Here is a 14,241-nt window from a genome sequence, read left to right as displayed (position 1 = left end):
TTGTTAAATAGCATTTTTTTGACAGTGGCTATTTTTTTGACAGTGGCTATTGTTAAAAAGAAAAAAAAAAAAAAAAGGAGGTACATGGCTGCTTCAGCAAAAAGAAAAAAAGAAGAAGACAAAGATTTTTATTTTTTATGTGTTTATGTTAGAAAAATACATAAGATTTGTATATGTATATTGTTTCTGGGTTTTTTTTTGGCACAGTGAGAATAGTAATTGTTCGATAGTGGTAATTATTATAATAATTGTCATTGTGACAGTAGCAATTAGGTGATTGTTACTGTGTGATAGTAGCAAATTAACAATCACCTGATTTGTTACTGTGTGACAGTAGCAATCAGGTGATTGTTATTGTGTGACAGTAGCAATTAGGTGATTGTTAATCTCTGAATTTTGGTGATTGTTATTGTATGACAGTAATAAGATATATTAGTTATCTTCAACATGTGATTGTTACTGTCAGACAGTAGCAATATGTGATTGTTACTATCAAACAATAACAATATCTTATTGTCACTACCAGACGGTAGTAATAAGTGATTGTTACTATCAAACAATGATAATACTTGATTGCCACTGTTCGGCAGTAGCAATAGGTGATTGTTACTATTTAATAGTAACAATTATATTTACTATTAAAACGTAAAAGATTATGGATGCCTTATCTTGATTTTTTGTATTTTATATTGGTTATTATTTAATATGTTTATGAAATGAAAAATACCAAAATTATGAATTTTTTTTTTTTTGGGTAGTTTATGTACCAATTGGCATTGAAATGAAAAAATAAAAAATGAAGGGAAAAAATGACATTTTTTAAAAATACTGTAGCGCGCTACAGTAACGGCGTCACTGTAGCGCTGTTACTGTAGCACCGGTTTTTTAAAAGTGGGCCGCTACAGTATTTTACTGTAGCGTGTGGGCTAGATGAATAGTAAATTTTAAAAAATGGACTTTAAAAAAAAAAACCCTAAAAAGATTGGCCAAAAAAAAAATATATATATTCCTTAAAAAGAGTTTATTTTTATGTAATTATTAATTAATGAATCATGTTTATTTAACAGTATATGCATGAAAATAAATTTAATACTTATTTATCCAACACGCATTATATTCATTTTATTGAATATTTATTTAATTTATTATTTAATATTATAATATAAATAAATTTGATGTGTTATTTATATAATTATTAATTAATGACGCATTTTTTTATAGTATTTACCTTCAGCGCGCATTATATTCACATTATATCACATGAAACCTACTATATAATTTGATTTCTTCAATGTTTTTAATCAATGTAATAGATAATATGTTAGATAAACATATGGTCAAATTTCATTCAAAATTTCCGTATTTTGATATCAATTTTCGTTGTTTTTGTCTAATTTTGTCGAAGTTGAAATTTTTATCAAAATTTCAGCGAAAATTTCCTCGAAACCAAAATTTTACTCCTTAGTTAAGACCATTCTCTGCTATAAAAGATGAACTTACGAAGTAGTATCTCTACTTGTTATGTCTGACTGCGTAAATAGGATTTGATTTCATTAGTCATGGGCTGAGGTTATTCTGTCACTGGTATCTTTGGGGACACTGTGGTTTCTATTTTTCCAAAAACTACCATAAGCATTAGCAGTCCTCAAATGTACCACCTATAGATATAACACCTGTGTCTCAAAGGAATGTGCCTCCACTTTGTCTTCAATGATCGATGCACGAAGCAAGCAACATAATTTTTGATAAAGCAGCCTGAAAGAAATAATGAGATACACCAAATTCAAAATTTATTGTATATTAATAGACAATGGCTGCAATCATAGATAAATGGTTCAATACACACAAAAGTGCTTGCAATCATAGATAACAACTCCATGCACACTTGTCACACGCGTCATCACCAATCTAGCTAGCTAGAATGCCTCCATCGGTCTTAAGATTTCAAGGGTTGGAAAATGTTCATGCAAAAGTATTTCCAAATTCATCATCTTTGCTGCCTTTGATAGAAGGAGAAGAAGTCGATCCTAAATCCATGGAAGTGGCGGAAGGAGCTTTATCAGTAGAGGCAGGCCGATAAACCTCGTTAATGTTTTTCACAACTTCAGACATTGTAGGCCTTACACTGGGGGCTACATTGGTGCACTTCACTGCTAAATTTAAAATGGTGAGGGCTTGTCTTGTATCGCAATCTTCCAAATTTTTATCAACCAAGTCAGACAATTTTCCCTCTTTATCATACTTATGAGCCTGCATATTATATATTATACGCAATATAATAAGCATAATATCAAATAAATATTATATATACAGAGGTCTTCATGTGTCGAATCTTACATTTAGGCTTATTTGTGGGATCCTTCATTGGGCCCACTTCACATTGTATTTTGATATTCGGAACCGTCTACTTTTTTGTTCTTCATTGAAGGATCGTGTTTGCAAAAACTTAGGTTATTCGGAAACCATTTTACCTTATTAAATTATCACCATTTCAAGTGTTTATCGAAAATATTTTGTTCGTCTATTTATTTGATCAAAGTTTGATAGCTTAATGGTTTCTGATTTGTTTAATTTTTTGCAAAGATGATTTTTGAATATAGACATAAAAAATAGATGGTTCGGATCATTGAAATACTATATGGAGTGGGCCCCACGAGGGATCCCACAAATATGGGATCCCACACCTAAAGGGACCTATATATATACACACACAAAAGATGGCACAAAATTTTTCTTACCCTGTCTACAAGAAGCTCTATTTCCTGGTTTGATATGGTCACTACATTTTTCTTGCCGCTAACAATTTCAAGTACCACCACTCCAAAACTGTAAACATCAGCTTCACGTGTTGCCTTTCCTAGAAAATATTCTGGAGCCATATACCCTCTGTGCCAACAACAAACAATCATTTAACAAATTACACACGGCTTAATGAGACGCCTCATATATAGCAACAATATGCACTAGACGCTAGTCATTCCATTACCAAGAATATCCACTAGTCATAGTCCAAAAGAGAAACATAAATTTAAATTATATATATATATATACATATATATGATTGAGATATTTTATGAAATACCAGTTGCTCTGTTCTCCCTATTATTAATGTTTAAAACACCATAGAAACCATCACGAGGAGAGTTGATATGTCCCTCTGCCTTCAGGCTTCAACTAAGGTACTAAGAAAATAAATAAATAAATAAGTTGGGATATCCCAAATATTTTAATTTTCTTTCACAATTCTCTATATGTTTCCTATAAACGAGTTTCTTTTACATAATTTATTTTAGCATGTAGCCTCTAAATCTATTAGCATAATCTAATGAATATATATACTTTCTGTCTTCCATTGTTTGCTTAAATATTTTATTTGAATATATAGTTACTTCTTTTCCCTTGTCAATGGATTAATTCAAAAGTTCATAGATAAAATAAGATGACATGCATAGGGAAGAAATGTGTAATGCGTGTCATCGCACACCTCTGATCTTTTAAACTTTTAGAAACTGCTTTTTTATTTTGCAAGTACATAACAAACTGCTTAGAAAGTTTAGAAGTGTGCATATATTACTTACTGTGTAACTTCTCTTTTCATAACCATAACTTGATCCTCCTCGCTATGAAGACGTGCCAATCCAAAATCTGATATCTTAGCCTCAAGATGTTCATCAAGAAGAATATTAACAGCTTTGATATTCATATGAACCATCTTAAGTCTAGGATGATCGTGTAGAAATAACAAACCCTTTGCTATTCCCAAGCAAATGTCACATCTAGTGTCCCAAGTAAGTTTCACTTTGGAATTTGAATCTGCAATCACATACTCACCACTTTAATGTTGTATTAATCAATCTTTCTGCACAGTATAAGTAAAAAATTAAAATTATTGTAACCAATTAAGTCAAGTACAACAGGAAGTAGAAAATACATTACCAAATAAGGCGTCTGCAAGGGATTTGTTTTGCATATATTCGTAAACAAGAACTTTCAGGCCTTTTTCAATATGAAAATCCAGCAACTTAATGAGATTGTTATGTTTTAATGAAGTCATGGTGAAAATTTCACTTTTCAATTCTTTGATTCTTTCTTTAAAACGAGGGGAAAGTTTCTTCACAGCAACAGTCTGACCTTGCAGTTCTGCCTGCATCAACACAATAGACTACTGTTTATATATATCTGAAAAAGTACAAATAAAAAAACTCAAAACTCAATGAAAATTCTATATATAATATAAAAAGATAAAAAATTTGACCTTATAAACTATCCCAAAACCTCCACTGCCAATTTTCTGTTTGCGGCTAAAATTTCCAGTAGCAGCTATTAATTCTCTAAGGGTAACAGATTTGCCTTGACCTATATTTATTTCTGCTCAAAGCAAACAAAGAACAAGGACATACGTTAATATATGAGCCAACTTCATTTCTTTTCATTTTTGTGCATTAAAAGGAGGGATTCTTGTATATATAGACTCACTGCGCCACATTCCGCTTCCCAGCCAGCCCATGCTCCAGGCTAAAGCCACTAAAAGCAGCAGAGCAATAATGAACGAAGATATTGCGATCAAGACAACGTATAAAGGACCTAGTTTCTCATCATCAACTTTGAAGTCTGAAATTGATAAATTAAGGAAAATGATAATGACTTTAGGGCCTTGAACTCTTACAGAAATGAGAATTGACATGAACTTTAAATGGGAAAGGAAAAAAAAAAAAAAAACCTTATTAATTTACCAGGGATCACAGAAATAGCTGAGATTAGAGGTCCATTATAAGCAGGTTGATTGTCAAAAGACCCCTTTCCAGCCCAGTACAAGTGGATCTCCAAGACATTCTCATTTACAAGAGCAGTAAAATTTCTAGTAATTGGTTTATCTGAACCTCCCGCCTTCTCTTTAATGTTGAAATTACTTAGTCGCCTTATACCCTGCAATGGAATGTTACATACAAGGATGTGATGACAATAGAAAAAGAAATTAAAGGGTCATATGATCAATTAATTACCTGAATATGTATATCGAATGCACGTGTCCTTGAACCTGCATAGTCTGGTGCATCTTCTGTGTATACAATTTCAGCAAATCGAAGTGTGACAGTATAATTGCCTTTATGCAGACAAAACGCATAATACTTGAGAGATACAGGGGAAAGACGAGCTTTATCATACAAAGGGGCCTCAGCAACAGAAACTCCACATGTCATGTTCTTGGTGAAATCACTAGAATTGGAAAATTTTGACCCGAAGTCTCCCGAAAAGCTATAAGCCCAGTTTTTCTTTGGACTAGTGTAGAAGCGCGATGTAGAATTATCTTGATCATAAGTTTTCCCATCAACTGTTGTTTCTCCACCACCACAATTAATAAACAAGGAATGGTCTGCAGGAAACAACTTCATTAGTTCTATATAATTAAGCAACCAATGCTCTGCAAGAAAAATCACTCAAGAAGACGAAAATAAGGAATAAACTTACACTTGGGTTTCTTTTCAGGACAGTATGCATTCATCATTTCAAATGGATCCCTCCTAAAAGTAGATACAAAATCTGTTAGAAATGGCTCATTTCAAATATTTTTCTAATAGGAGAAGAGAAAAATAAAAAATTACAAATATACATTTCTGGGGCAGTGTCTGAGGAGTTCCGGCAGCAGGCAAACAAGTTCCTGAAAAATAAGGTGAAACTCTCAATAAAACATTTCACGTGCACAAAAAAGAAACAACATTTTCCACATAGTAATAGAGAGAATAATTTCCAATCCTCACAGATTTTCGTTGCTTGGTCCTTCTGAGTCTATTGCTGAAAACTTATTGAATGACAGATCCCTAAAAGATAACAATAGAAGGACATATAGTCAAAATAATGCAATCACGATTAAAAAAAAAATTAAAAACTGAACAGAGTCGATGCATTTGTACAACACACCTGATTAGTTAATTGAGCAAGTGAAGTTACATAGTTTCTCTAACTTAGTGCATCAAAATTCTTGCAGTATAACCATTCACCAAAACCACTGATGCAACTAGTCATATTTTTAGTTTTTGAAGTAAAACTGCATTTTGTATCCTGATCAGAATTCCTACAGTAACTATGATGTTGCATTGAGATGTCGTCAACAGAATTCTGGTATATTGTGTTAGGCATTGCTTGTTAAAAAACATACAAGGATCCTTGGTTCATCAAAATCTCAAAAAGCACATTGAAGTGCCAATTATTAGCAGACTGGGTTTACAATTTCCTACATTACATATACTTTTTCTCTTTTGGCTTTTGGTACATTACATATGCTTTTCAAGTAAATCAATATCTACAACTGTGTACTTGCTAGACAATCATGCTCTTGTTAAAGTTAATGCTTTTTGTGTTGTTATTTTGAATACAAGTTATGTCTGTTTCAGTCTTTTACCAGTTTAGGATTATATGGCTGATAGTGATCGAGCCACGTTAGTGACTAATGTGTGTGGCTGGGATGTTTGTTGCTTTAGACAAATCCAAACAGAAGTCTTTTTGGTTCTCACTCTTTTCTTCCTCTGTTTTTGATTTCTTGCTTTTGTGATTTTAGTGTATGTGAATCAAATATAGTGCAGCACCTAACTCTCAAGGCCAACAGCTCTAACACCATTTTGGAATATGCACAAGTGTGTACTTGCTAGAAAACCATGCTCTTGTTCATTTGGAATACTAAATATGTCTCAAAGGTTTTGTTCGCAGGGACTGAGCCTATGAATGTATAAAAAGCTTGAAATGCAAACAATCATGAAACAACACTACCTACTTCTTAAAAAAATTAAGTAGGAACAATTTACTTTAAATTTTTATTCATAATATAATGTGTTCTGAAAATAAGCTCAAGAGTTATAATAAATTTCATTATCAATATATAAGGGCTGCAATCCAGCCTTAAAAATTTGATAGACAAGTGTTGGACAGTTGACAAATTATTATCCATAATTAATTGATGATTTTATGAGATTAGGATTAGGAGTTGCATGTGAATTAATATTAGCCTTGAATTATGGAATTAAGAAAAGCTTTTTTTGTCAACAATACATGAACATCTCAAGGAATGCACATTAGTCCAAAGTTTTGAATATGAAAATTAACATACCTCCTAGTTCTGTCTGCATGAAAGATCCAATTAGGGATTGTTCCATTAAGCATATTGTTGGAAAATGACCTGAATCGCATATCAACAAGACACAGATAGACTTTTGATTTCCTTTGTCATAGCAAATTAAGAAAAAGTAACATAAGAGGTTAAAGTCATGACTTACACGTCAGTTAAAACGGATGCCATAGACTCTGGGATTGTACCAATTAAATTGTTGAAGCTCAAGTCTCTGCAACATAGACCATTAACAGTTGAGGAATTTTGATCTTAACAATGGTCTTATACCTAAAATTAGTTTCATGTGAATGGAGAAATTACAGGTATTTTAGAGATGGCATTTGACCAATGTATGTGGGGATTGTACCATTGATTGAGCAGTTCCTCATTATCCTGTAGAAATCACATGAAGAGAAAAAGAAAGTTATCGTATTAATAGTTTAATATTGATTATTGCAAACTTTTGCGTACAGAAACCACTCACAGAGTAAAATATTTGGTGTTCTGTAATTTTTGTGGGAATTGGAAACTAGCATTTGCCAGGTCAGATACCAACCTGCAGCGGAATTTTAAATTAATCATCAGCAAAAGCCATGTCTGTTTTAAATCTCCAATAGCAAGTGAAGAAAAGGAGGCAGAGGTTGGAATACACTTTACAGATACTGAAGATAGGGCAAATCGAATACTTCTTCGGTCAAGTTTCCTTCAAAATTGTTTCCCACTAGGGACCTGTGAGAAATTATTGGTACATGTAAACATGGAGCATCAGATTATTTGTACCTGAAATTTATCAAAGTTGAGTAAACAAGCTAGCATAAAGAAATCTTACAGCACAACTAGATTCTTCCACAACTTCACGATTTTAACCGGTAACTTATCAGAAATATAATTCCCAGCTATTGAACTGCATGCATTGACCAGCCAGGCTCTCTTAATTAATTTGATCAACCTCAACTAGATTAATTTCAAGTAGAAATTAATTATTTAGGACATTAAAATAGACACAACACTTACAATCGTGTCAGATTTGTAAGTTTGACATAACTTTCCGGAAATTTCCCAGTCAAACGATTGGCTGAGACCCAGCTGCAACAGAATTAGACTCCTTTATTGTCACTTCCAATTCTTTGATTTGTTCTGGTAAGTAGTTCATATATGATTCATGAAAAACTTTTTGACGAGTTTTCTTTCTCTTTTAGACTTACAAGGTTTCGAGTAGAAGCAAATTTCCAAGTGCTTCTGGAAGAGGACCAGAGAGCTGATTCTCATACAAATTCCTTAAAATAAAACAATTGAAAGACTTGTAAGATTAATAATTTAATATTGACTAAGAAGAAGAACATATATATACATATATATATATAATTTATGAGGGCCCTTCCAATAAGGGATCCCTCATTTAGTGTTAAATGAGGGATCCCCTTGTGTGGCTCACACAGGTCGTTTTGTGTTAATCCGAACCGTCTATTTTTTACATCTTCATTGATAGATCATCCCTGCAAAAAATCAGCCAAATCGGAAATCGTTTACTCATTCTTTTAAGTGGTCAAAGTTTAAAATGAATGGACGAACAATAAATTTCTCTATAAACACCTAAACTTTGACCGCTTAATCGAACGGGTAAACGATTTCCGATTTGGCTGATTTTTTGCAGGGATGATCTATCAATGAAGATGTAAAAAATGGACGGTTCAGATTAACACAAAACGACTCGTGTGGGCCCCACAAGGTGATCCCTCATTTAACACTAAATGAGGGATCCCTTATTGGAAGGGCCATATTTATATATAATTGAATGTGGTCTATTTAAGCAGAGTGAGTGATGAAGAACAAACAGAGTTTTAAGTTTGGTGAGTTTTCCTAATTCATTAGGAATTACGAGTGATAGCATATTGAACTGCAGGTTCCTGCAGCAAAACACACAGAGAGAGAGAGAGAGAGAGAGAGAGAGAGAGAGAGAGAGAGAGAGAGAGAGAGAGAGAGAGAGAGAGAGAGAGAGAGAGAGAGAGAGAGAGAGAGAGAGAGAGAGAGAGAGAGAGAGAGAGACAGTGAGAGAGAGAGGGAATTAAACATGAAATGAAATCACAAATTAAGAATCTGATTGCAGAAATTAATCAAAGCAACTTAAGATGAGGTGGGTGAGGTGGAGGAGATTAACAACGAAATGCACTCACAATTCCAAAAGATTCGTCAGTGAACCCAAGGATGGTGGTATACAGCCATCCAGCATGTTGTTCTGCAGAGATCTATGGGGGGAAACCAATTAATTAATCTACTTTAACAACTTGTCAATAGAATGACTTAATTACAACTTTAAAAAATAAATTAAGAAAGTATAAGTAACAGAAATAAATCAAATACGTACATACATACATACATCAAAGGTAAAAATGCAATTATATATAGATATATATGTTTTGAGTTGAATTTGGCATTAACTTATATGGACGTCTATAATCACTAATAAGTAGATTCTAATAGCAATAGATCTGTACAAAACAATTTATCAGTTACATATATATATATATATATATTTTTTTTTTTTTTGTGAAGTCACAAAAATTAGGATGTAGTGGGTCACTGAGTGTCCACAAGTTGGACCTAATTAAAGCCATTTGAGTATGCATAAAGACTCACAGCGATTGAAGAAAAACCAAATTTCCTAAGCTTTCTGGTATTGAGCCAGTCAGTTGATTGTTTGAAAGATCCCTAAACATACAGAAACCCCAATAATTTAACATTATATAGAATTACACAGGAATTTGAATGGCAGGAGGTAATTAATTCACACATTATTCATATATATATATATATATATATATATATACTGACAGGATCCTGAGAAAAAACAGATTCCCCAATGTATCAGGTATGGTGCCGTGAAGTTTGTTGCTGGATAGGATGCTGCATTTGATGTGAAAACATAATATCATTCCATCATTCATGTTCACACAACAGCCACACTTACAAAGAAAAATTAACAGTGTCATATATGCATGCATTATTTCACACACTCGTCATTCATAAATTAATCAATGCTTAAATCTTGTACTTAATTACAGTCAATCAATACTATTCCCTAACTTATTCAGGAGGTTTCAACATTATTCATAAGGGCTTCTAGCTTAGTTTGGTTTCTTTTGTTAAATGATTATAAATTATTTGTAATCATGCATGAGTTTTTATTAGAGTCATTTACAACCATGATTGTTCATGCCTAGCCTCTAGCATCAGGAAGTTCAAACGAGTTAGGAAGTTCAAGCATTAGGAAGGTCAAGGATTCTCCTAGTTAATATGCTATATATTAATATATTGAACTAATGTAATGTACTAGGGCCTATAAAAAAACCCTGTGTACGTATTGGTTTATATATATCAAGGAAAATTATCAATAAACATCGAATAATTCAACTTCCATTTCTTTTTCCTTCTCTTCTTTCACTTAGCCTCCAACATCTTTGGGCTTCCGTACTAGTGTACCAAAATAAAAAACATTATTCATAATGATAGTTTTTTTTTTTTTTTTTTTTTTGTATTATCAATAATCATTAATTGTCTAAGAAAGACTGTGTGCCATCACTAGACCAAATAATTGTTGACACAATGACAATTTGATTAATGCATCCAAAAGAAAATTGCACTATATATAGTCTAGCCAGCGATATATTGCTGGGAATTGAAGAGAGAGAGAGAGAGAGAGAGAGAGAGAGAGAGATTAGTACAGGAAGCGCAGGAAACGAAGACTACCCATTTCTTCAGGTATTTCTGAAGATAAACCTAGACTGCTCATGTAACTGCCACACAAAATGAATGAGTAAAAAAAATAATAAAACAAAACAAATCCACCATTTAAAATAAGATTTTGACATATATGTGTATAGTGAAAAACTTACATTTAACGGGTGTATACACCATTTTTTTCACAATTAATAGTCACATAACTAACATGTGAAGAGATATATGTTGTGAGATAATTGGTGTATACACCCATTCCATGCAAATTTTTCTCATGTATATATATACATGTACAATTTTCTCTGCCAGACGCTCATTTTTTATTGGGGTTTTTTTTTTAGAGTTAATTACACTTATACTCCCTAAGGTTTATCGTCTTTTCACATATACTCCCTGAGGTTTTAAAAATTACACATGCACCCCTGAGGTTTCAAAACTATTTCATATAATCCCCTACAAGAGAAAAAAATAAATAAACAAAAAAGAAAATATTTGTATTGAGGTTGGACCTTATACCTTGAGTAATCTTATTAGGTCATTTAACCCCTTAGCATGCCTTTTTGCATAATTTCTCATCATTTTTCGTCTCACTATAGGGGGTTATATGCAACAGTTTTGAAACCTCAGGGGGTGTATGTATAATTGTTGAAACCCCATGGGGTGTATGTGAAAAGAAGATAAACTTGATGGGGTGTAAGTGTAATTAACTATTTTTTTTTATCATATTTTGTCATTTCTTAAGCAATTTTTGACAGAGTTCAACATCTTAAGGAATAGGATTCTATATTTAGGTTAAAGAATTATGATTCGAGTTAAACTCAAGAGACATGTCTCAATTGATGAGTTATATCTTAAAGTATCAAACTCTAGCAAAATAAGATCAAATGGTAAAAAGAAAAAAAAAATCATAAAATATATACGTTCGTTTATTACTTAAACAACGTCTTGCAAAGAGAAATACTATATATATATACATATATATATTACTTGATCAATTAATTAATATAAAGATTGTTAATTAATTTGCATATATTATATACATACATCTTGGTGATGTAGCAGGCCTTGCCTTTATAGGAGCAACCGAATGTGTCACCATAAGTACTGCCGGCTTTATCGTCGCAAAATGTGTTAGTAATTAATGGCGCTGGCTTTAAACCCAACTTGTCCGTAACGGCAATCAGATTCTTCACTGCGCGCATAAATGCATGCCAAATATTAATTTCACTACATTAATCACTACTTCCTTTCTTTTCCAATTGGTAGAAGATGGTGCATGCATGTAGCTTTATGATTAGACTTCAGACAAATGAATTAACTTTGTAATTAATTAAATACCTTCATCTGCTCCTAAAAGCGCTGGGCTTGGCTCTGGGTTTGGCGCTGGGTTTGGCGCTGGGCTTGCAGATTCACCAGTTCCATGCAGCAAAAGTAGAAAGTTAAGGTGTAAAACAAGCTTGGTAAGCAGTCTTAGGGAAAGCTTACTCATCTTCCTTTGCTAGTTAAGCTAAGAGTGAAAGTTTGCTCGACATCGATCGCCTATATAACGAAAGAGAAACCTCATTATGCACTCGATCACACTATACCTTTTTATGTTGCCCCACAAAAAGTAGCATATGATGACTATATATATAAAGTTTTTTTTTTCAATTTAAAGAAAAAAAGATAAATTATTTGGAGGAGGGGAGTAGAATTGACACTTCTTCCAACACTAACAAGTAAAGTATCACTAAACTAATAACTTAATAACTAGTACGTTGATGTATAATACACTAATATAAAATTTTATATTCAATAGATAATTAGACAGAACTTTATTTTGGAAGCCCCATTCTAAGTTTAACCCTTTGTTTTGTTTAATTAGATATACACCAATTTTCCATGTAGGATTGTTTTATTTCTAAAGAAATTTCATTTTGAGTGCTTATATTTAAATGATGCCCTCAAATATGGAGAGTTCTGATCATTAAAATTCATTATTGTGTGGTTATATGAGCGGGTGAACATTAATGTGTATATATATATATATATATTTCAGGTAGCGTTAATCGCACTTTTCTATTTTTGTTTTTTTTTTTTACAGATTTTTGGCACCAAAAGTTTGGCAAGGATATTGATCTCTCAGCAATGTTTTATAAAGGGTTAATTACATATATATACCTCAACTATACACCAATCATCAGTTGGGTACCTCTGGTTTAAAAACTTTCATTAGGGTGCATCAACTTATGTTTTTTGTCAATTGAATACCTCCGTTAGTCTGACCGTTAGGAAGACCGTTAAATACCTATGTGGCGCTGACGTGGCACACGCGGACCCCACCATTAAATATTAAAAAATAGCCACGTAAACCAAAATTAATAAAAAATTAATAAAACTTTGAAAATGATATAAAATATTAAAAAATAATTGAATTTAAAAATAAAAAAAACAAAAGCCCAAATCCCCACCGCCTCCCCTGCACAACCAGAAAGAAGCTCAGAACCCAGAAACTCTCCTCCATCGAAAGCAGACGTTGAAGGCCAAACATCGGCGACGGCAGCTGAGTCCTTGTGCGTGGGACAAGCTACACAGACGGAAGCTTATCTTTGGTCTGTGGCAGATCTGTGACTTGTCCCATGTACTTGTATCTCTACGGAGAGGCCTGGGGGATTTCCTGAGGCTGATACTGTTTGCTTTGCCACTGTAGATAATTTTTGCCAAACGAAGATGGATTCTAACAAAAAGAAAACTCTTTATTGCATCAAATTACACAAGAGTAACTTGAAGGACGAGGTTGGCCAAATATTTATGATCTTCCACCATGGCAGTACTCACATGCATATGCAATTGCATTAACAGACACATTTGTATATGATCTCTTTAATTTTTTTTTATATTACTTTTAAATGTTATTAACTCTCTTCTCTCTTCTACTTAGATCTCTCTAAGCAGGAGGGAAGAATACAAATCTGCAAGAATTATTTAGCCATATGCGCACATTGTTCTGAATCTACTGTTCTCTCACCCAAAGCCCAATCTAGGCTCACTCAATTATTAAATAATAAAAAGCATCTGGGTTCTGGGATTGGTTCATTCATTGTACTGTCAGTATCAGTATACTATTAAAAATGTGGAGAAGCAATGACCAATGATATAAAATAAGAGCTGAATGATAGGTTGACTGCAGGAAGGTAGATAAACAACAGTTTGAACCTTTGAGACATACTTTATAAATATCACCAGTCAACAAGAAGCTCAAACCTGAATATAAACCTGATTATCTATCTACATCAAGACAAGCAGCACAACAGAGGCTTATGACAACAGGCCCCCTAGAATGGAAAGATGATGAAAAGATAGAAGATGTCATCTTATAAATTCCACAATTGGGAGAAGAAAAAAAAATATATATATATATAAAC

The 14,241-nt window shown here is 32.9% G+C and overlaps 1 protein-coding gene across 4 annotated transcripts; it reads right to left on the bottom strand.

Annotated features, from left to right (window-relative positions):
• Positions 1-1,784: 1,784 nt before the first annotated feature.
• On the bottom strand, positions 1,785-12,348 carry LOC147299765 (putative LRR receptor-like serine/threonine-protein kinase At1g53440). Of its 4 annotated transcripts, XM_086230942.1 has the most exons (26): positions 12,176-12,348; positions 11,882-12,029; positions 10,825-10,896; positions 9,935-10,006; positions 9,740-9,811; positions 9,277-9,348; positions 8,938-9,009; positions 8,308-8,379; positions 8,117-8,188; positions 7,932-8,006; positions 7,760-7,831; positions 7,587-7,658; positions 7,424-7,495; positions 7,269-7,334; positions 7,103-7,171; positions 5,760-5,819; positions 5,612-5,659; positions 5,470-5,522; positions 5,004-5,374; positions 4,734-4,926; positions 4,477-4,611; positions 4,256-4,368; positions 3,937-4,144; positions 3,579-3,813; positions 2,739-2,886; positions 1,785-2,250 (listed from the first exon to the last, which is right to left on the bottom strand). In XM_086230942.1, the coding sequence occupies exons 1-26, from the start codon at positions 12,324-12,326 to the stop codon at positions 1,963-1,965; spliced, it is 3,081 nt and encodes a 1,026-aa protein (XP_086087068.1). In that variant the 5' UTR covers positions 12,327-12,348; the 3' UTR covers positions 1,785-1,962. The 4 variants fall into 4 exon arrangements, with proteins under 4 accessions (XP_086087068.1, XP_086087418.1, XP_086088125.1 ...); XM_086231292.1 differs by lacking the exon at positions 10,825-10,896; XM_086231999.1 differs by lacking the exon at positions 12,176-12,348 and having other exon boundaries at positions 11,907-12,005.
• Positions 12,349-14,241: the final 1,893 nt, after the last annotated feature.

Source organism: Dryas octopetala, chromosome 1 (genome assembly GCF_963921425.1).
Source record: "Dryas octopetala chromosome 1, drDryOcto1.1, whole genome shotgun sequence".
NCBI classification, from domain to species: Eukaryota; Viridiplantae; Streptophyta; class Magnoliopsida; order Rosales; family Rosaceae; genus Dryas; species Dryas octopetala.
Note: the sequence above shows the minus strand (reverse complement) of the source record. Positions and strands in the feature narration are given on the sequence as shown.